The sequence below is a fragment of the Ochotona curzoniae genome, unplaced genomic scaffold (genome assembly GCF_017591425.1).
Source record: "Ochotona curzoniae isolate NIBS_2020 unplaced genomic scaffold, NIBS_Ocur_1.0 contig_4792, whole genome shotgun sequence".
NCBI lineage: Eukaryota > Metazoa > Chordata > Mammalia > Lagomorpha > Ochotonidae > Ochotona > Ochotona curzoniae.
Genome location: NW_024466389.1, coordinates 5,497,610 through 5,520,531, shown reverse-complemented (window position 1 = coordinate 5,520,531; position 22,922 = coordinate 5,497,610). Strand labels below are relative to the sequence as shown.

At 50.1% G+C, this 22,922-nt stretch overlaps 1 protein-coding gene across 1 annotated transcript in view; it reads right to left on the bottom strand.

Moving 5' to 3' along the window:
• The window catches only part of PEX14 (peroxisomal biogenesis factor 14), a 143,898-nt gene that overhangs the window by 80,180 nt on the left and 40,796 nt on the right, over positions 1-22,922 (bottom strand). Inside the window, exon 3 of the mRNA XM_040987898.1 lies at positions 8,147-8,231. Within this exon, the coding sequence (XP_040843832.1) occupies positions 8,147-8,231 (85 nt within the window). The remainder of the gene's footprint in view (positions 1-8,146; positions 8,232-22,922) is intronic.

Here is a 22,922-nt window from a genome sequence, read left to right as displayed (position 1 = left end):
GGTGAGAGGGACAAGTTTACTTAAAAGCGCCTTAGAAAGCTAGCGCTAACATAGAATATATCAATATTTATCTTTTGTACAAACTGGAGATCTAGCAAAATAGTTTTTGCTAACCATTAAGGTCCAGCTCTTTTCAAAAAACAAAAGTAGAGGACTAAAATAACACCCGACCCTCATATATACACATAATTTGTCCTGTGTGGAATGAAATGTCTCGCCCACTTTACCGGATGTCTACACGGTTTTGCAAGTCTTAAGTGAAGCACTCAGAAAGTGCTGGTCAGTGGGCACAGCCGTTAAAAGTCACCACTGGGGATTCCCGTGTTCAAGCACTAGCCACTTCCAGCTCCCAGCTCCTACTACTGTACATCCCGGGAGGTACTCAGGTCCTGCCCGCCCACGCGGGAGACCCAGACGTGGGATGTGCCCTTGCCACCCACGGCCTATACTCTGGCTTCGACCTGGCTCGGTCCTAGCTGTCACTTTCATCTGAGGAATTAATCAGCAGGTGGAAGGTGTTTCTTCCCCACCACCCACCTTTCAAAAAATAAAACAATTTTAAACAATGTTTAAAGAGGCTTAGCGTATAAACGTGCCTGGAGTCTGCTCTGGCACAAATGCACTGTCTGCCCATCTTTGCCCACCTTCCACTCCTCTCACCGCGCGGTGTGCATTCCCTCATTACAGGAGCCAGAACTCTAGAAGTTCCATTTCCAGACTCGTCGGCAGCTACAACTCTGGACAACAAACAGGGGCACTCACCGGAAATCTACAAAGTGTAAAGGAGCCTGTCCTTGCTGCTTCTGGTCACTGCAAACATCAGCAGGCATTACAAACAGGACGGTTTCTGATTGCAGTGACCAATGTCCAACCTCACAAAGCAGTTTTGGCAGAGGTCATCTGATGGATTTTATGGGTACCAGGAGACACTGGTGGGGATGGTGGCAGCAGCAACTTCTGTGTTTGAGGGTCAGAGCTACGGAGGTATCTCCGGAACTCAACAGGTCCACGGACAGCCTCCTCCCCGCAAACGCCTGATCCAGGCAGAGGCAGCAGTTCCACCTCAAGTTAGCTCTTCAAGGTTCTGCAAGTTTCTCCTGGAGGCCTCGCTGTAAGCCACGGCTCTAGCCCTCGAGATAACTTACAACCTCCTTCATCACCGCGTGAAATCCCTCTTATGGGGCTGACACAGTGGCACAGCACGATAAGCTTCAGCCTATAATGCCAACATTCTGTCTGGGCACTGGTTCATGTCTCAGCTGCTCCACTTCCAATCCAGCTCTCTCTCGCTCTCTCTCTCACACATACACACACACACACACACACACACACACACACACACGAGCGTGCACGCGCGCAGGCCTTTTAAAAAAATCCCTATTCTGCTCAAAATTCCTAGCACTTTCCACTGCAAGGGTTTTTTTATGACACCAGCAAACTTGTCTTTTTAACATAACACCCAGCAAGCTGAAGGCAGTGGTGCCCCGTGTCTGGAGGCACGCTGCCAGACGCCCAGCAGACACTGAGAGCTTGGTACACACTGCGCTGTCTCCTACATCTACAGGCCTACAATAAAAACAGTACGTCCGGCTGCTCTGCGTGGGCTCTGGGACAGCCAGTCTGCTAAGCGACATCTTAGCCTAACAGAAAGGCAGAATATGCAGTGTGGACACGCTGCACAAAAGGATTACTCCACCCTGGAGGAGCACAGTGAGACTTGGCCATGTGCCGCACACCGGTGTAAAATGTGAATTCATGAAAGCGTAGAACACAAGACCACAGATGGGAGGGCCAGCTGTTCGAGAAATCACTCCTCCAGGGGACACACACTATTGGTCAGCACTGCTCTGGTGCTAGGTGCTCGGCAAAGCCGTCCAGTTGTCCTCATGTGCTTTTCCCAAGGCGCCTTCACAGTAGAAGCCTTAGCCCCATTTCACCTCACATGACATCAACTCCGAGACCCGAGAGGGCCAGGCATTTTCTGCAGTGGAGCTGGGCCTGCAACCCCAAACTCTGTGCTCTAGTGTCTCCCGGGCATTTGTATTCTTTAGTCACTCTGAGGACTGCTTCCAAAGCCAAGGGGTGTGAGGACTGGGAAACCTGGCCCCTTCCCATTCTACTGACCCAAAGTGCAGGGTACTGACACATGACTAGTAGCACATAAAACAGTAACAACTTTCAAACCAGAATGCAAGTTTCTTTAAGTACACATCTACCACTGGATCCAGCCATTCCGCCTTGGGAGCTCTAGCCATGAGCAAAGGAATTATGCAACCCTGCACACGAGAACTCCCACGGCAGCACAGTGACATGTGCTCATGTGCAGCCATGATCTGCAACAACCACGTCCGACTGCGCACAGCAGCACCCTCTGTCAAGAGGGCAGGGTCAGGAAGGAACCAAGAGCCTGGCTTCTCACTACATAGCTTTCTCCACCCAACTTCTGAAACAATGGGGCTCTCTCACCTTGTCAATAAGTCTACAAAGGTCGTTTGTACTGATACTAAGATACAGGAAATGTCATTTTGGTCCCCTTACTTTTCTTTACACACAAGTTCACAAAAAGAATCATTCTTCATTTTCAGGAAAAAGCATCAGTCACTGGGTAAATCCACAAGCGGCCCTCCCTCCAGCTCCTGCGGGCTGCTTTGCCCCCATGGCGGGGTGCAGGAGCAGACGACTTGGCTCGGCCTCCTCACTGGATGGAGAGACCACGATGCATCTACGTCCATAGCACTCAGCTGCTCTAGCTGCTGCAGGGCCCAGCCGGATGCTGAGAGGAACCTGTGGAGTCCAAGACAAGTCTGGATAACAAGGGGAACAGGAAAATTGATGGGGGGGAACCAGTCAGTGTGATGAATGGGCTGGTCCAGAACAGCAGGTGACGGATATGCAGATGCAAGACTGGCAGGGAGGGAAGACAGTCCGCACACAACAGATGGGGATGCTCCATCATCCTCATGGCCCGGCTGCTCCGGCCGGCAGCTCCTCGCTCACCTGCAGGGCGCCAACTCCCCTCCCCAGCCACCACCACCACACCTTGCCCCACTCCTCAGATGCTCCTGTCCAGACCCACGCCAGGGCAGGCCGGGCATGCCAGGCATGGGAGGGGCAGGAAGTGGGTGAGGAAGATGCCATGCTGCTGCCGGCTGGACTACCAGGACTTCCTGCTAGAGGACCCTTCTCCCTTTACCTTCTTCCGCCTTAAAGAAACGCGCCCGCTTCCTCCCTCTGGGCAGCTTGCCCTCTGCAGGAAGGCTTGTGCCATCAGGCAGCCTGTTTGCTCAGGACAGAGAGACATGTCCAGGACACAGGGTCTTCCCGTCACCCTCCCTACTGCCCACTGCCCTCCCTTTTCTCTTCTTGTCAAGAGTCCACGAGACGGGACTAGGTCAAATAACGGCTCAAACTCACGACGGAGAGTGGAACTCCTCCCAGGGAACAGCCATCTCCACCTGACGACGACGTAAGAAGCTGTAACAGAAAGCCTTCGATGTCTGCTTTTTCTCATAACAGCAATGGCTTTTTAAAAACACCCAAAGCGCACACACCGGGTTCAGTTACCCCAGTAAAAAGAGGCCCGAATCTAAGTCTTGAAGCCCACAATCCATGTCTCATTAACAAAGACTGAGAAGCGCCAAGCAGGCAGCAGCGCGCCTTCCAGCTCGGCCGCAGGAGCTGCTGAGGACGTGGAAACGGGCCGCGGTCGGGCACCAGCGGGAGCTGGCAACATCTCTGCCCCCTACCCCCAAGCTATCTGCTGGACCCCAGCTCCAGGAACAAAAGCTCTGGAAAAAGACTTCTGGTTTTACGAAGACACATTAAAGAATTAATTATAAAGTAAAGCCGAAGGAGAAAATTAATTTTAGAAACACAAGAGGTTACTTTTTTTTTCCTAGAGATGGGGGAGGAAACACAGTTATTTTCGTCTTCATCCTGGGGGCACAAGCTGGGAGCTGTCCAGTCGATAACCCGGCTATCAGAACAAGGTTTGTAATTAAAAGGTCAGTGACCTGGAAAGCCGGGGCCCCACTCCCAGAGCTTCTCAGTAATGACGGAGCTATTAAATTAAGACTGTTATGAAATCAATGCTAAAAAAGCTTTCATGGTAACGAGATTCCATTCAAGGACATGCAAACTACCTCATGAAATGGAGGTAAATGATAAAAAAAAAAAAGTAATAAAAGAGAGTTAAATTGGAATCTATGTAAGGTTTCACTCCCCCTAAGACACTCCAGTGAGAGCAGCCCTTCACCTCCACCCACGTCAAGGTTGAGACCATCAGCTTTCTTCCTCAAGTTCATTCCCAGCAAGGAGGCAGTTCTGCTTCCGGTAAAAGGCAGGAGAGAGGTAAGATCTAGTTTCAGCTCTTACAATGAGAAAGTCCTTTTAAAAGTGTGTTTGGTTTGTTTCTTTTTCCTTCCCACCCCCACCAAAACCCAGGGACTATTTATTCCATGAGGGAGGCAAAAAAAAAAAAAGCCACCAAAACCTTTCCTTAATACACTTAAGAAGAGCAGAAAACGCGAAAGTGCCGGACAACCCCAGCCCCGCCTGTCTCTCCAGGACCATACAGAAGAGCATGTGACGCTCGTCTCTTCTAGAAGCTAGCTTCTCAACAGGTGTATCAGAGGAAGTTAACAGACACCTTATTGCCTCCCCACCCCATCCCCAGGAGCAGGCGCCACTTCTATCCAGTTTATACTCAGCCTGCCAAGCAGGGCAGGAAGCAGACCCTCCTAGGTTTTGCGGTTGACAGGATGTCCAATCAACATAACCTTACTGACAATACTTCCAAGCCTCTAACCTTCCAGACTGACTCTGCCGCTGTTCGTACGTTGCTCTAATGCTCTGGATTGCAGCCTGTGTAAAGCTCCAGATATGATGCCTGCCTGGCAAGAACTGCTTCTATATATAGCCCCGTTTGGTGAGGCCTCACACCCCACACACGGTCCAAGTATCGCCATGTGTGGCTGACTCCGCAGCTGACCTATCGTCCGCAGAACCCAGTGGTTGGAAGGCACACAAAAGCATTTACTCTAGTATCTGAAGGTGAACAGCTGCTTTCTCTTTCATCCAAAACAACCCCAATAAAAGGAAAAAATGTTGTAAATTACAGAAAATGGCAGTACAAACTTCAAAGAAAATGATAAATGATTCTAATAACTCCATGTTTCTCATTAATGACTCCACATTCACAGTCAAAAGCATCCAAAAGACATTGCCAAGCCAAAAAATACAAAACCTAAGCAGAAGAGACCTTTGCAAACCAAAGCTATCCTTTCCCCAACCCACTTGCTCTCACATGGCCTGGGTCCCAGACCCCAAAATCAGACAGCATTACACATCACCTGCCGGGGCCAGAGGCCGGAGGCAGCCCGGGCCCCAGGCCCTGGCTTCACAATAAAATTCAGTTTGATGTGCCTAAAGTAACCCTCATTTTCCACTGAAATGACATGCACTACAGGGACCTCAACTTCTATATTAAATATTAAATAATATTAAAAGAAAAACAAAATTGGATTTGCCTTTTCAGGAAAGAGATGTTTATTTAAAAAAAAAAAAAGTCAAGATTATAATTCAGGTCAGTGCTCTGCCGTAATTCCCTGAAGTGACATTTGCTAGGAAGCCAGAGCCCGGGGGCTGAGCACCCTCCCACAGCCAGGCTTCCACACCCAGAGCCTCGGCAATCCTGCAGGGATGCCAGGGCCCGGTCCCCCCACCCCATGCTCAGCCAGCCGACACGCCTTTCTTCCACAACCACTGTCAGCGACAGGGTGGACGCTCCTCTCCACCCACCCGCAATGGTGCCAAGCTCTGCTGGTCGCGTGAGCCTGACCCAAGGAACAGCCGGAAATTAGAAAAGTGAAGTTTAAATCCGCGAAGGGGCTTTTCTTCCCCAGACACCAATCAAACCTTGGAATTCTCTGCCCAGAAAAGGTCCTGCCAGAACTTCCCCTATTGGGATTCAACTCGGAAATGGATAATTACTGACTGAGCAGTGTTTCAGAGGATAATGGAGACGGGTGATTAACTTCAGTGATGCCGGGTTTCAGCACGGGGTGAATGCGTGTGGCTCTCCTGAGCGGAAGCGGGGTAGGCTAACCACTCAGGCATCTGGACGCCTGAACGCCAGCCCAGGCGAGAGAAGCAGAGGAACCAGACCCCTCGGCCAGGAGAGAACGCCCCTTCAGATCTCGCTCCGTTCACACTCTTAGGGACACTCTGACATTCACCCTCTTTTAAACCACAACCCACGCCATCCAACCCCACCACACCCCGAGTCCCTCCTCCTCCCCCTCCCACATTATCTGCCTTTTCCCCCACTGTGGCACCTGCCTTTGACAAACTACGTATTTCATTTTCCTGTTGGTTAACTGCCTGCCTCCCCGCCATCAGAAGCGAAGCTCTTGGAGGGCAGGATTCCATCCAATGCCTGGATGACTTCACTAACTCGCCGACTGGTGGTGGTTTTTTTTTTTTTTTTTTTTTTTTTTTTTTTTAGACAACAAATCATAATTGCACGAAACAGTTTCCTCTCTGCAGCAATTACGAGCCAAGTAACTAAAAGAAGCATTATTGGGTCCAGAGTTTTTTTCTCTCTCTTTTCTTCTTTCCTTTTCCCAGTCAGGGATTTATTAAAATTAAACAGATTAGATGGAGCTCCCGATACTAAACTGCTCAGCAAAGCCTGCGGTGGGGAAGTGCCGAGCAAACACCAGAGACATTTGTCTCTAAATTGCTCTAAATACCTTCTGCAAATGAAATTCTAACCCAGCTGCGTTTGAGCAAAAACGAGACCTAGCTGGTCACTGTCGGTGGGGAAGATCGGGCAGTCCGAAGGCTGCACAATACAGCAGGGTGGAGGATCTCTCAGCAGCCATAGATTTTGTCTCAGGTTACCCTGGGTAATCAGCTCAGCTTTTAGGCTCGGCTTTCCCCTGCTCCCAAGCTTTGATGAGAGAGCTGAAATCCCTAAGCTTTTATGATTAATTACTCCCCATAGGTACACATATTTCAAGGAAAAACTCTTTTATGGCATGATGCTTACAGAGTAGAGAAGCCAGCCAACACACTCCAAATTTTAATAATCTCCTAATGATGGGGGGGGGGATGAGAACGGAGCAGCCAGCACAGGCGTAGAGCCCCTCACCAAGCCTGCCACGGGGACTGGCCTTGACACTGCTGCCAAGCAGATGCCCACGGATGGAATGGTTTGGCTTATTCTGCCCACACCTGTGAGGGCAGCCCTACGACGCTCCCACGTGAAGTGGCCAACATGGCCTTGGCCTTCGCTCCAGTGGGTCTTCATCCCCTGCAGTCCCAGGAAGGACCAGCAGCTGCTCCAACTTGCACTCTAAGCCAACTTGACTGGGAGCTCAACCCCAAGAACAAGGGACCAACATGCCGGCAAAGAAAGAAAGACTTGCTGTGGGGAAAGAAACTCCTTCCCGTGGCCATCCCCTGGCACGCACACGTCTTTATACAACTTCCTAGATTTCTTCCAATTTAATGTACACAAAATGGAAAGTAAGGTTCCTTTTTTGGTGCTTACTTGTTTTTATTTTACAAAAAAGAAAAATACCCTAAATTCCAACAGAACCAGAATAGATTCTGTCTGCTTCAGACAATATTGAATTTGTCAGGATCCAATTTTATCCCCACTTACAGAAATACCATAAACCCAGTAATTTACCACTTCAATCCGTGAATTGACTGACCCCAAGCTTGACCTTAATCTGACCTTATTCAGTCATCTCGCTTCCCTGCTCTGTGTCTTTCTTCCTCATTCTTTGCTGAAACAGCTGACCACCTAACGGAGAGCCAGAGTCCCAGACAGGAAAACGGCCTGGAAAGGCCAAGGCGCCGGAGTTCCAGCCTGTGGGCTGCTTCTGCTACTGAACAGTGCCTTTGGTACAACACTCTGGGCTAAGTCCTCGGCCTCTGGTCAGGTCCTATCTTGTAATAATACCAACCATGTAATATCTTGGCTCCATCGTCGATCCCTGACTGCATCCCTCAGGAGTGGCTGGCATCACCCCCACGCCCCACCCTGCGCAAGAAGACAGCCATGGTGACGCCGCACGCGCTCAGCACCACGGGCCTTCCGTCTGCCCCTGCTCAGCGAGGCCGCAGAAACCTGTACCTTTCTTCTGAAGGAATGCTCTCCTGGTGGCCAGGGGGCTCTGGCGGACTCGGGAATTCTGCAGAAACTTCACAGCTGTAGCGATCTGGTGGGGAGCAAAAGCAGAGAAGAGACATAAATTTCCATTCTGGTCAAACTACCTAAATAGACGGAGTCCATCAGATCTTGTCCCCTTGCCCAGCTTCTTGGACCTGCACAGCTTCATCCTACCTTCTCTGGCCAAGCCAACTCAGCCCAGCTCGGGCCAGGACAGCCAGGCTCATTGCACTTAGGCAGGTGCCACAAGGGCTTCTGTGTTCCTGCTCTATCTGTCTAAATGTTACCCCTCGCATGCGCAGCCCCCAGCACCAGCTCAGCCCTTCCACAGCCTTCTCTGATGGAGAACCTGTACCGCGTCACTGAAGACATAATCACAGTGTAACTACTGAGCGGAAGGCACCACGCTGCCAGCACAGTGCCCAGCGAGGCGCTGAGCGGATGCCAGCCGCAGGGATCTGCTAAGCAGCGACAGACACACAGCCCGTCTCGCGGCCCCTCTCCAGCAACGGGGATGAATTCTGAAAAGCTTTCAAGAGGCAAAGCTCAGGTTTCCCACGGCTAAAAGCTTGCAGGTGACCACCCCCCCTCTGCCTTCTCCCTGAACGGAATCTCCAGATCTGCAAGGACGCCGAGCAGAGGACGGAAGGGAAGCAGTTGGCTTGCTCGCTCTCCACCCGACAAGGCTCCTGTGGGTGGCCAACTCCAACTGCCCCAAGGAGGCAAGGGGACACTTTCCACCTTGTGAAGACCAAAGGGATAATATGGTCTCACGTTACAGGGAAAGTCAGCAGGCCCTCTGATTCACTCCAAAGTTGTTGAAAGGGGCCAGACGTCAGGAAGTTTTTTCAGATCCTTCCAACTAAGGTTGTGCAGCGATTCAAACAGAAAGCATGGCGACTATAAATAAAAATCAAGTTGCAAAGTGTCTCCTTCCCCGTATTTCATAGGAATTTAATCCTGAGACCAGACAGACTTCTCAGTAACAAAACACACAAGGGCAAATCCCAACAAGAACAAAAATTAAAAGCCAGAGAAACTCGCTTCTTTGTTTTCCAGGTAACCCCTCTGTGGGCAGCAGACACCTCCCTAAAGGAGGAACTGGTACCCCAACATCTCAGATCCGGGCCTGCCACCCCTAAGACGTGCCAGGTTCCTGGAGAGCCAAACACAGCCCCCTAGGGGTCACCACCTACTCACTAAAGCTGCAAACAGTACCCCACCCCCAAAATGTTTGCGATTCCAGAAGCCCAAAACTGCAGGCTTGTCCCCTCTGCCCCTCACCCAGATCTCCTCCGGTTGTCATCAAAAATCCAAAAAAAAAAAAAAAAATCTAGCAAATGTCTACAGCTCTGGTGTGCTTCATTAAAGATGCGACATGAGGAGGAGTAAGGAAAAAAAAGAAAAGGGAAAAGAAAAATGGAATTGGGTGGAAGAAAGAAAAGGAGAGAAAAAAGGCAACAGAAGAGGAGATAAACCAGAAGGGGAACGCAGCCCCCTTCTACACACACACACACACACACACACACACACACACGAATACAGGAAAGCACGGGGGCAGTGGAAAGGGACGAACAAGGAACAGAGGAGAGACGCGTGCCCCAGAGAGCACGGTGGACAGGCTCCCATCACAGGGTCAGGGGAACCATGGGAGGCCCGGGCATAACTGCCGTTCACCTGGAAGGAAAAATGCACCTTCCCCAGACACGGGAATTATGGTACTCGTGCCGTGCGGCAGGCTCCACGGGCTGTGATATGCGTCCCAGGTGTCAGGACGATGTGGGCGAACAGGTCTTAGAAGAAGACGCTAATAGAACAGCTCCCATCATTCACCCACAGAAACCTTTCCTTCCTCCTTCCAAAATTTTCCATGCACAGAAAGAAAACAGAATCCCACCACTAAAACGCACAGGTTTCACCTTCCCTTTTTAATATAGTCCTTGCTATATGCATTTCTGGTCAGAGAGCAAAGTTCTGATGGGTTTAATGGTGCACTCAATGCAGTGCTGGGTGCATTCCATCAATTTTTTTTTTTAAAAATTGCATCTCTTATTTCTTTAAATACATTAATCAGCCTAGTGTAGGCAAAACGGATCCATCGGACAATGCAATAAACATGAATTATCATCTATCCAACACGCATAATGGCTTAAAAATACATAATAGCAGGTGTAGTTTAAATGATTAGTTATTACACCTGTGGTGGGTCTGATCCAATTGGGAAAAATCATCTTTAATAGGTTAAAAGGTTTAGATCACCATGCTTTCCTTAAAGTGGCTGCGGAGAGGGAATGATGGAGTGTTCTGTCATTAGTAATTCATTTAAGGAAAACGTGGGGATATAGCAAAGAACAGCATCAACGAGCGAATCCAATTTAAACATCAGGTAAAGTAGAAAACACCTTTTAAAAAAGCAAGATAAATGAATTTGGAAGGGAGATGAAATTGACGTATTTATTTTAACGGGAATTTGACAAAGTCCCGGCACACTACAAACTTGGAGAAATATGAACAATTTCTTTTAAAGTTTCCATTCACTAATTTCAAGTCATATAAAACAATACTGCCAAACACCTACATAAAGTATCTTTGGGACTTGTTTACGCTCCTCTTGATCTTTGTCTGAAAATGCAGGCGACAGGCAAATCACATATTTAACAGCATTGGTATCACTACGCCAGATGCAAAAATACAAAGCACCCAAACTAACTGCCTCTGCATAAGGCGCTGAGTAAGAAAGATACCCAGCAAACAGCTCCGTGCAGGTGCATCCGCATCAGCAGCTCCCTCCTCCCCAGCCGCTCTGCCTCTTCTCCCCCCACTGCCCTGAGGAGGGGTTAGGGGACTGTCCAACGCAGAGTTCTGCAGCCGTACGTTCCACAGAGATGGGGAAAGATTGCCCCAAACTCCTTACCCGTAACGCAGAGATCTTCCTACACTGGGTAACTGACAGGGCGCTCCCTGCGTGACTTCTCCCACCTATCGCTGGACATTTTTCATTAACGTCATAAAGCAACTCAACTGCCTGGCCTGCAGAGGTCCAACACACACAACATGCTTTTGTTGAGCTCAATGATGGGGGCCTGAGGCCTGTCCTGTGCTATCATTTGATTTTCTAATTAGAAGATGAATGTGACTATTCATGGATTATATTTGTGCCCAACTAAATTACATAAATTCAGGCCAAATCTTCCACCTCAATGTCGAAGATGTGAAACGGAGGCAGGAACTTCACTGCGCCTGTGGTAAGAGTGCAGCAAGCACAAAGCTCCTGAGGCCGTGTCCGAGCCACTTGCTGCTGCATCCACAACGTAGAACCAGCTTTCTGCTCCCCTCCTCTCGTTTGCCTCCAGTCGCCAGCAGTGAGAGCGGCAGAGCTAAAGCTCCACATTTCTGCCCCCTCCATGTCACCCACTCCCCAGTCTCAGGGATATTCTGATTTTCCCTGCTGATCCCCTGAAGCTGCAGGAGCAGAGAGGAGTCAGTTCTAGGCTCTGTATCCTTCGGACGATGCTTACACTAGAGTCATGGCCAGCAACTTGGAAAAAGGGAGGTGGAGGCGGACTTCTTCAGGTTGAAAAACATCTCAGGACCTGAGATGATTGGCCAAGTGCAACAGACTGGTGTTGGAGACCAGGATCTGTAACTGTACAAACCAGCGGCATGCTGTATACCCACGGGGTATCTGCTATGAACCATGCGCTGCTAAATGCTTGGTGGAGGGTTAAGCAAGCCCTGGGGGGAGGAACTGGGCCTCCTGACAGCCTCGCTACCCAGGTGCCCTCCTCCGCTCTCCACAGCGGACCCGCTCACCGCGAGCTGCAGCACACACTGGATTTTCCGCACAGGAGAGACGGCAGAGCAGAGGCTGCCAACGACAGGCCTGGGGTTGGAGGGAGCCTCAGCGCTTTGCACTGACAAATAAACCTGACGCATTGTCTCCGGTGACACTTGCTTGGAACGCCACCAATTCCAGTACTCCCGCGTACTACCTACACATCTATCTCCTCAAATGCGAGCATTCATTAGCCATTTTAAAATATTAAGAATATTAAAAAATTAATGACAGCAATAACCACAGCCAGGTCCTTCTGAACCTAGAGAGATGGCAGCACAAGGCAATGGCAAGATGACCAGTGCACGCCAACACCACAAGGGCGCCGCGCACACTAAACCGCCTGTGGAAGGGTCCTACGCTTGTGCTCTGAAGTGGATACCCGGAACTCTGCTTAACACGCATTCGACCAAAGCCAAGCAGGGTTTTAACAAGGACCGATTTTAAGAGCCGGGCGCTGCCGAGAAGGAGAGGGCCCTCTTCAAACAGAAAGGCAGCATTTCAGGAAGAAATCCCTTCTCTGTCAGGAGTTCCTTGACAAATACGGTCATCGGTGGCACAAGGAAATAGTTGCAAAGCAGCTGTTAATCAGAGAAACACATCGTAGAACGCTGATGCTAGCACTCGGGGAAAAAATGCAACGGGCTAATTATGAAGCTATATATCTCGCTAAAGAGGCCGCGTTCCCCGAGACGCCAGGCAGCGCTCAGAGCCAGGGTCCTAGGACGACATAATTCTGCTTTTCCGCGTCCAGGCTCCTCGAGGAGCTCCCATTCCCAGCTCTGGGGTCCTCTGTTCCCCATCTGTCTGTTCACCTGCTAGCTCAGGCACAAGGCAACCACAAGCCACACTCCAAATGCAGTCACAAGGGGACAGCGCCCCAAAACCAGGGAAGGAAAGCTGAGGAGCATGCCAAAGAGAGGGCACCTCAGACCCAGCATCAGCCAGGGGTACCAACATGAGTGAGTGTCCAGGGAGGCGCCAAGTGCGTAAAATGAAAAAGCAGCAGAAGAGCGTGTGTGAAGTCTCCCGGGGGTGGGACGCTTCCAGCGCTGCTGCCCGCAGCTCAGGGGAAGGGGCCGAGGGGCTCACAGCCAGGTAAGAGGCGAAAGTTAATATGCAGAGGAAGGCTCCGTCAGCCAAAATTCAATAGGATCCTCTGCAAGGACAAGGAGGAGGAGGACTGGCTCCCCTAAACCAGGCCTGGGGGAGGGCAAGCCGCGAAAGCACTGGAATGGCAAGAGGGGAATAACCTTGAGGTGGACAAGCCACGCAGAGCCCAAGTGCCCACACGCAGAGCCAAAGTGCCCCCTAGCCGGGTGCTGCGGAGGTGCAGGCCAGCAGCGGCCGCTCCGCTCACTCGCACAGCCCAAATTAAGTGTTTTCACTCAGGGAAAATGAAATGTTTTGCAAGATGAAACAGAATGAAAATTGAGGTTTTAGGTAATTACTAGTTGGCATTTACATATCACGGGCTGGTTCAACACCTATTCATTTTCCCCTTTTATTTTCAATTTTTTAAAATTGCTCATTAAAAAGAACAGATGACAGTGACAGGATTTTTGTACTTCCCCCACCCAGGGTTACAAAATCAAAAAGTACTTTTAGCCCATTTACCTACAATTACACACACACACACACACACACACACACACACACACACACACACGGTATGTTTCATTTACATTGGGGAGGGTGGGGAAGAAGGAGTTTGGAATTAACAAAAGCCAGGAAGTTCAAAAATAAAGGCAGGGACTTGGGCTGGCATCCTGCACCTGGATAAGCCATGCACTAACAAGCATCCCAGCATCCAAAGAGTTAAAGGAAGGAGTCTCTCTGGCAACTTGGAATTTCCTGGTTTTTGTCTCTGTGTCCTTCCCATTGTTAATTTGGGTTACAACCCTCCACTAATTAAGCGTGTGGGCCCTAATTTCCTTTGTTTTACTTTCCTCAGTCCTTTTGTTTTTCACATTAAAAAAAAAAACCCTCTGGTAGAGTGCACAGGAGTTGCCGTGACAGAACATAATCTATTTTAAGGTCTATCGTGTACATCTGTGTGTAGGGAATTTTCAAAGTATGTAATAATGAGCCCAATCGCTCTTAAAACACATTGATACACGCAGTGAAAACCTTTATGAAAGTGGTAACTTCCACATGAGCAAAAACCACCTATCACAGTGAAGTATCTCTGCCATTGACAATTTTCTTCTTGGCCCTAGTTAGAAAGACTGCAGGAACTACTTTCCAGAATGTCCTTGTGTTATTTTATTAAAGTAGTGCTTCCGGAAACGCATGTGGAAATAAAAGGAGTCTTGAAACACCACGCATGGTTTAACACCAAGTGACAGTGACCTTAGGGCTAAAGGGGCGGCTTTGGAGCCTGTGCAAGTGCGGCCCAAGCAGCCGAGGAGCAGAGCTGCAGGCGGTCGGCTAGCGGCTGCGCCGTGACAGCGCGCACGCACCGGGAGCTGCGGAGCACGCCCTGCGGGGGAAATGAAACCGACGCTTCTGGCCGAGCAGATCAAAGTTTCTTTTCAGGAAAGGTTGAGAAGGAAAAGGATTTTTCTCCTTAAGGGAGAAAGAAAAGCAAATTTAAATGTCTTGTCCCTGTGCCCCCCCCCACCTGAATTTAGATGGCAGTTCCTCTAATTTTTGATGCAGCCAACAAAGCAGTTACCCAAACGGGGAGAAAAAAAGGATGACATTTGCCTTCTCTGTGGCTTTGAAATGCAACTGGCAGCAAACTGTTTGAAGTCCTGTTTAGAGAAGAAACTGTAATAGCCTCCACACTGAAAAGAGGAGGGAAATGGCATTCTACGCGGCGCCCGGTGGCAGTGACCTCGGCGAGGCCAGCAAGCCGCACAGCCCAGCGCTCCAGCCTGTGTGCCAGGAACGCAAAGCGAAGGCTGCCGTGCCAGCGCGTGGCCCGAGCGGGTGCTTGGTCCCAAAGGTCTAAAGGCAGGGAGCTCCTCACACACGGCCCCCTGGCAGCTCCTTCTTCCAGCTTCCCTGGGTTTTATATTTTCAATATTTCTCTAATTTTGCTGCACAGTTAGAGAGGAAGCTTCGTGTTGTAAAATTAATGAAGGTGTCAAGCTGTTGCGCTGAATCACTCCAAAGGAATGTGACGGCCTGATGTCCAAGCTGCCCCCCAGGACGACGGTGAGCTCACGCCATGACGGAGGCTGCTGACTCCAACACTAAAAATAGGCAGCACTCAGTCCCCGGGCCCTTCCAGATGACACCATGCCTCCTCTTCCTACGACCTTTTTTTTTTTTTTTTTTTTTTTAAGATTGAGCCCAGTGCAGTAACCTAGTAGTTAAATCCTCACCTTGCCTACCCCAGGATCCCATAGGGACACGGGTTCATGCCCCAGTTGCTCCACTTCCCATCCAGCTCCCTGCCTGTGGCCTGGGAAATCAGTGGAGAACGGCCCAAAGCCTTGGGACCCTGTGCCCATGCAGGAGACCTAGAAGAAGCTCCTGGCTCCTGGCTTTGGATCAGCTCAGCTGATCTTGGGGAATGAAGCAGCGGACAGATCTTTCTGCTGCTCTTTTTCTCTGTAAATCTGAATTTCAAAAAAAATGGAATACTTTTTCTTAAGATTTATTTTATCTTTTTGGAAAGGCAGATCTAAATCTTTTTTTTAAAAAAAATATTATTTTGATTGGAAAGGCAGCTCTACAGAGAGAAGGAGAGACTGGTTCACTCCTCAAGCAGCTGCAACAGCCAGAGCTGAACTGATCCAAAGCCAGGAGCCAAGAGCTTCTTCCTGGTCTTCCACATGGACACAGGGTCCCAAGGCTTTGGGCCAAACTCTAACTACTCTCCCAGGCCACAAGCAGGGAGCTGGAGGGAAGTGGAGCAGCTGGGATACAAACTGGTGCACATATAGGATCCCGGGGTATGCAAGGAGACAACTTTAGCCACTAGGCTACAGCAGTGGGCCCTACTTTCTAGGCCCTTCCTGGTGACACCAGTGCCTCTACTGGCCCTTTCTCTTCTTCACAGGTCTCTGCACCTTCAGATACTCAGCAGCTGAAAAGCTGCTTCCCTTGCCAGCCTTTCCCCGCCTGGCCAGAGGCAGGCTAGTGAGGCTCTCTAGCCAAGGCAGTCAGGAAGCGCATGAGCCAGGGCAGTAAGCCGGGCCGGGGGTTAGCCACTCATTAGGTGTCCACCAGGGGGAGCCGGCAGGGTCTGGCAGTGGGCAGGGCTGACCGCTCTGATGCCAAGAGCTGCTCCTCCATGTGCATGGGCGATAAGCTCCGGGCCAAGTCATTGTGTCTGTCATCTCCCCCCAGAAGGGACAAACAAAAGGGGGGACGGGATCCGCCCCGCACAGGGAGGTCATTCAATCGTGTTTCTGCCAGACACTCCTTAAGAATGTGGGAAAAACATTAAATGTTAACAAATACATTTCAAAACAAAACAATCTGTCATGACTTTGAATGGCTCCAATCAAAAGACAGCAAGACAAGAATTTGCAATGACAGACGTGGACAGCTGAGGGTCCCCCTGAGATCCACTGGGAGGCTAAAGAAGGTAAACAGAGACGCTGTGCTCACCACACACGGTCACCCCGTCCTAGCTGTGGCTGCGGCTTGGATCATGTCATGGCCTGGGAGGAAACGTGAAAAGAGGCAAGTTCCAAAAGTTTGATTCAGGACGGAGTAAGCCGACAGGCTGAAAAACCTTTCAATTGACAGTGAGATAACAGGGACCTGCTACTATTATTCAAATGGTCCAAATACAATCAGGTCCTCTCGGGACACAGTCCCCCTGCCGCCACGCGGGAAACAGCAGGTTCTCCGTGGGGGCAGTGACAGCCCACGCGTCCACGGGATAGTCCACAGCCGGGTTCCACTTCCCAAGGACAGGCTACTGAGCAGACCACACCTCTGCAGGTAGCTGCAGCAGCAACTTCCCTGCACAAAGCACGTGGCATCCAACTGACAAGAACAGATACCACACTTGATCTGAGCCAAAACGCGAGTGGATCAACGGACAGAAGAGCTTCCTCTCTGTCTCTCCTCCTCTCTATACATCTGACTTTGCAATAAAAATAAATGTTTTTTTTTTTTAAAGCATGTGATAGAAGCAAGGCAAGTTACATTCGAATTGCTTTTGCACGTCTTTCAGAGGCACTGACATAAGGACTACACCCACTGTGGGATTTGTGTCCACAAACGCTGTCTTCAGGTCCACAGCGCGATCTGAAGGGGAGCTCAGCCAGCGCTATCAGCCCCTCTGAAAGGCCCACTTCAGACAGGCTTGGCTCAGCAAGGAAGTCTATTACACACAAAGATGCAAATGCTGCTTCTCCTGACTTCCAGGCACTCACCGACCTCTCCCTACACTCCCTAAACAATCCTGTTCTTAATGAGCAAAACATGCACTTTAAAAGTGATTCCAAAACGGCCTTCGAGGTCCCAGAGCCATGCTGGCCAGGAGCCACAGTGTGCTGCCCACGGTGGGGATGTGAGGAGGACGAGGGCCTTGAGCCCCTCCTCTGAGGCTTTCGCTAATCCTTGTCATCCAGGAGATGGCAAATGAGCATGTAAGTTATTTACAAGTAATGCAAAATTTATACAATTCTCACCATTAAGCAAAATCAGTCGTGTTGGCCATCTTCCTCCTTCCTCTCAATCAATGGTAACTCACTTCAAATTCCTTCCAGCTGCCTGGGAAAGAGCGACACTTTGTCATCTGAAAAATCTGAGCTACCGCCTTGATTCTCCACACCCTGTCCGTGGGGCAGGAAGCCTGGGGTCTGTAAGACCCCCTAACCATCCTCAGCCTGAGCCCCCAGCGACACCCTCCTTGCTGTCTGTGCATTTCCTCCTCTCTGTCTTCTTGCCTGTTTAAACGCATGAACACGGAGTTATTAACTTTTACAGGAAAGACAAATAAAATAATGTCGAAGCAAAAACGCAGTGATGTCAGGCTGCAGCTAGCACCATTCATCTGTGGGAAATCTGATTAGCGCTGGAGTGGCAGAGCTACCTGGAAAAGTGCTCACAATCAAATAAAAAAATGATACCAAAACATTAACCTGATGGCTAAAAACTCCACATTTAAACAGTTAAAGTAATAAAGGAGCTTTTATTGAGTATTTTTTATATTTCATTATGTCCCAAATTGACGAGGACTCCGGATACATTTCCTAGACTTTTGGTTCCTCAAATCAAATGCTCTCTTAGACTCTTTTTTTTTTTTAACTAAAAGGAAACAGCATTTCTTGTAAATTTGAATGGAAGAATTAAAGCTTCTCCCACAATATCGATATCAGCCCTGAGTGCAAACACGAGCAAACACAAGCCACAAACAGAAGGCTTTCTGGTTTATGCACTTTTGTTCTGAGTCTGCTCATGAGCTAGCAGAGAGGTTTTGCTCCGTGCTTTTTTTGTTAAAACCTTGTACAAACACCTGTAATTTTGCGGCAAGTCAGTAGGGAACAAAGCTGACAGGAAGGCAGGATGGAAAAGGATGGGTCACAAGCCCCCAGGGAACCAGACAACTGTGACACTGACAAATCTTTGCACCCTACATGCTCATGTGCCCACTTTACCCAGATGCCTTCACTTCTGGAAAGCAAGGGGTTAAACTGACAACGTCCAGGAGACCCCAGCCATGCCTTTATCATCATCATCATCATCATCATCATCATCATCATTTTATGATGCAGTTCCTTAGCCCCTCCCCAAGTTCCCTTCTCCACCACTGAGTTTCCTTATGTTATTATTGTAATACAGTTCTTCATACAGTCATGTGTCCATCATTGCAGGCATGGACAATGGCAGGGAGTCCAGCATCCTGTTGTAAGCGAGTCCTGGACTAGGGAGAGAGGCTTTGGTCAAGGAGGATCAAGGACAAGACTTGATCCAGAGTTGTCAACTTGTCCAGAGTTCTCACGTCAAGCTCCCACCCAACTCAGGAGAACGGCAGGCACCACAAGCCCACACACCTTGCACAGCACGCAGCCTCACTCACACTGCTTCACAAGCCTCGCCAGCGGCTGTCCAGGCCGAGAGGCAGAGCTGGGACTGCGGAGACGAGGGGGCTCAGAGACCCTGCCTGACCAGAGATGGGAAAGCAAACAGACCTAACGGTGAGCGTCAGGAGAGGAAAGCATGGATGAAAAGCAAACAAGAATCCAGAAAGCTGGTTAGCCTGGGACACGGAGTCATCTGGAGGAGGGGCAAACACCCACACGGCTTACGCTCCACACGCTTTGAAGACAGAGCCACACTCGGAGCGCAACGTAAACATTTACATCGAGAACGATGACACTGACTCATCAGGATGAAATTATATTCCAGACTCTTCGCCTAATAAAGCAAGAAAGTATATAACCCATTTTTTAAAATCCTCAGTCAAAAGTTTCAGAGTTCACTTCTCTGTGCTCACGGATCTCAATGGCCGTCCAGAACGGCTCATTCCAGGCCGAGGCCAGAGATGCTGGTTTTTCCTGAAACTGAACAAGAACAGTTTAGGATTAGGAAGCAGGAAGCCAAAGATTAAATAATGAATACTTGCTAAGTATTCACAGGGCGCCCACAGCACACCAGGCACTCACAAAATCACACGGACCCAGTGACGATGTGGCTTTGGTTGTCACAAACTAAAGTGAGGAAAGACGCCAAAAGCAATCTTGGGTCACCTGGTCCCACACTCAACCCACTTGCCTCTTGAGCCACCTACACTCCAACGTGCCCTGCCGACAGGGAAGCCATCCCCTCTGAAATCCATGTTCCTGAACCTTCCACCCAGTGGCTTCAGTTCTTAGTAGAGCAATACTTACTCGTCTGTTTTTGGAAATCATTCTGGGTGAGGAATTAGGACACACCACTGTCATTTGGCCCCGGCTGCTATGAAAGCATTGTGCTTACTCTGCCCAGTAACTAAATGAAAACACCATGTAAGTTGCATGAACTCCCTTCCTGCCTTGGGAAGGGAAGCCATGCCCTTTCAGGGAGAGCCAGGGCTACACCTGTAATGTCAGAATGCATTAGCAATAATAAAGGCCCCAGTAATGCAAGCGGCGACCTCACACACACGTCATTCCAGTATGGCTAAATTCAATCAAATATGGCAGCGCTTCCTACAACGCTGTGGGCACTGGGGCCAGCGCATGTGACGTGGGCCCACTTACTGGAAGCCGCTGCAAACAGAAGGCAAGCGCTCTGCGTGGAGACTGTAATGGACAGGGTTTTTACTATCCCATAAGTGGTTTGGCATGCTTCTTTCCCAGGAATTAGCTAGAAATTCATTTAACATCCAGAAGACTACAAATGAAACTTCAGAAGGTTTAAAGTACGCAGAGAGCAGGGCCGGGGGAGGGGACCGGCTTCCCTGCACCTGACACACTGACGCTCATGGACACAGAGAGACAGACTCCCAGAGGCGGGAACCAAGCACCAAAGCCCAGAGTGACCCAGACTTGACTCAGCCCGGTCAGCAGCCGTCAGGACCTTCTGGAGTCACTGTGCCCCCGTTCCTGCGGCCTGGGCGAGCGTTTAGAGCGCCACGAGGCGTCATCAGTTAGCATTTAGGTAATACTCTCCATCCTCAGAGCAGATGTGGTTGAAAATCTTTCCAAACTCGAAAATAAAGCACATGAGCAAGTTCTGTGAAGCAAGGTGGGCGGCCACCGTCTGCCCGCGGGCACCCGTCACTCGGGCCCGGGGCCGAGCCACAAGCATCCTCTTTGCTCTGATTCGTACTTCCCTGTGGGGACTGTGCTATCAGAACTTGGCTTTTTTGGGGGGAAATGGCAGGAGGTGGAAAGAGAAAAAGGAAAAAGCAGAAGAAACACATGGTCAAAAATGTCCAAGAAGACAGGAGAGAGCTGTCCGGGGGCAGGGGAGAGAGGCCAGTGCAGGACGCAGGGACAAAGGCCAGGGCTCAGGCGTTAGGAGAGAGAAGGAAAAGAGAGGCTGCCTGGTTTCCAAAAAAGAGGTTAAAAGTAAAAAGTTAATTTAAGAGAGAGAGACAAAGGATGGGAAGTGGGAGCACGCAGCTTTCGGGAGCAGGGCCGGGAGCCAGAAGGCTGGGGAAGCATCATTAGCGAGTGCAGAGTGCGTCTACAGTGATTCTGTGTGGATCAATTCATTTCAGGCTGCCCTGTACATTTACAGAAAAGTATCTCTGATATAATAAAGGCTCATAAACACACAGAAATTGGGTTAGACCCGTTTCGAATTCCTGCCAAACAATGGTTCAGAAAAATGAAGCTCTATTTTAATTAGCTGGATTCGTGAGTGATTTGATCACGGCAGATGCTGTCTGCATGCTTTCAGCTTGATGGGCTCCACATACATGAACTTAGAGCGGTTTGATGCAATTAGGCGGTTCCTTTCTGCTCTGACATGCCAGGCCCAAAGACCCGAGCCCATGTGCAGCCCTCACACATTGCTGTATTTATTTCCACGTTAATATTTCAGATCATGAAGAGGAGGAAAATGACCACATGAGATAAGGAAGTAGTTTTAGGAAGTCACCGGGTAGGTGGAAGAGAACATTCCAGCAATGCATGCTTTTCCTCCGCTCCAGAAAGAAAAGTCGCACATCGGAAAGCCACACAGGAGGGCGCCGCCCGCAAAGGTCTGACGCACTACAGGCCGTGAGCTCCGCGTTCTCAATCCCCGTGCAGCGCAGCAGCAAAGGATTACTGCGCCTAATGCATCGCCTGACCTGAGACTAAGTGGCCTTCAGAACGTTCTTTGTAATCGGGCATCCTATTAGAAGCCAGCTCGCCATTCCCGGAGACGGGTGGGGGTGCCCAGGACGGCAACCCTGAGGCCAGGTGCTTTCAAGCCGGGCACCTGCTGCCCCCGCTCTTTTAAGCACTCTCTTGCAAAGAGTGTTGGGTTTGCTTTCCCCAAAGCACTCAGTGCCCTCTGCTCGGACCACTTAGTGCTACACCCGAGCTGCGCAGAGCTGAGGACCTGCGGAAAGCACCCGCACGCACCTCGCAGGAGGACCTGCACTGTTAATGACCTGTCAGTTTGTCACATCACGCAGCAGGGTGGGAGGGGTGGGGCGGAGGAGCGCCCTGCCTAGGTGTGTGCTAGTCTTCCTGAAATTCTGCATTAGGCACTCAGGACGTTCACCCCGTGGAAGACGCACAGAAAGGATGAGATGAGCAGGAGTGGAGCCGACTCCCGCTGGGGCGGGGGGGCACTCGAACCCCACCAGTGGCACAGCAAGCATGCAGGAACACACACACACACACACACACACACACACACACACACACACACACACACACTTTCTCCCAGAAAGGACAAAATGGACAAAACGACCTTCACACCATCTCCCCTTCGCAGCACTAACAAGCTGAGCACGTAAATCAAGGGTGAAATCCCTGTGCCAGGACGCGAAGGACGAGCGCTCTGTGAAGAGCCCAGAGCTGCCACGGCGGCCCGGGAATCAGCATGGCAGAGCAACCATCTAGCAGGCGGGGAGTCAGTGACAGCAACTGAAAGCATGTTTGTATGGATCACATGCAGCCGGCCTCCTTCTCCAGAAGTTCTTTATCTCACAAAGCCACTCTGCTGAATGGCAGCTTCAGTCTAACTGGTACTGCAACCTGCATATTGCAAACGTACCAAGTCAGAGTCCTGCAGCCGTGACTTTCCCCCACAGTTCACGAACTCCTTGGATGTCACAATTTATGGGACTGCTAAGGGGTGTCCTGTGAGAGACCAGGGCTTGGAAGATGACACAGCAAACTGAACAGCCCTTTCCTTCACGGTTCTGACTGTGAAATGGGTTATCCTTGCAATCACCTCAAGGAGACCAAGCCAGGAAGGCAAAATGGGGTACAGGAGAGCATCAGGGCCACGGCCAGAGTGTGTGGCTTGCTCAGGGCTGCAGGTCTTGGGGTGCCCCCAGTCACCATT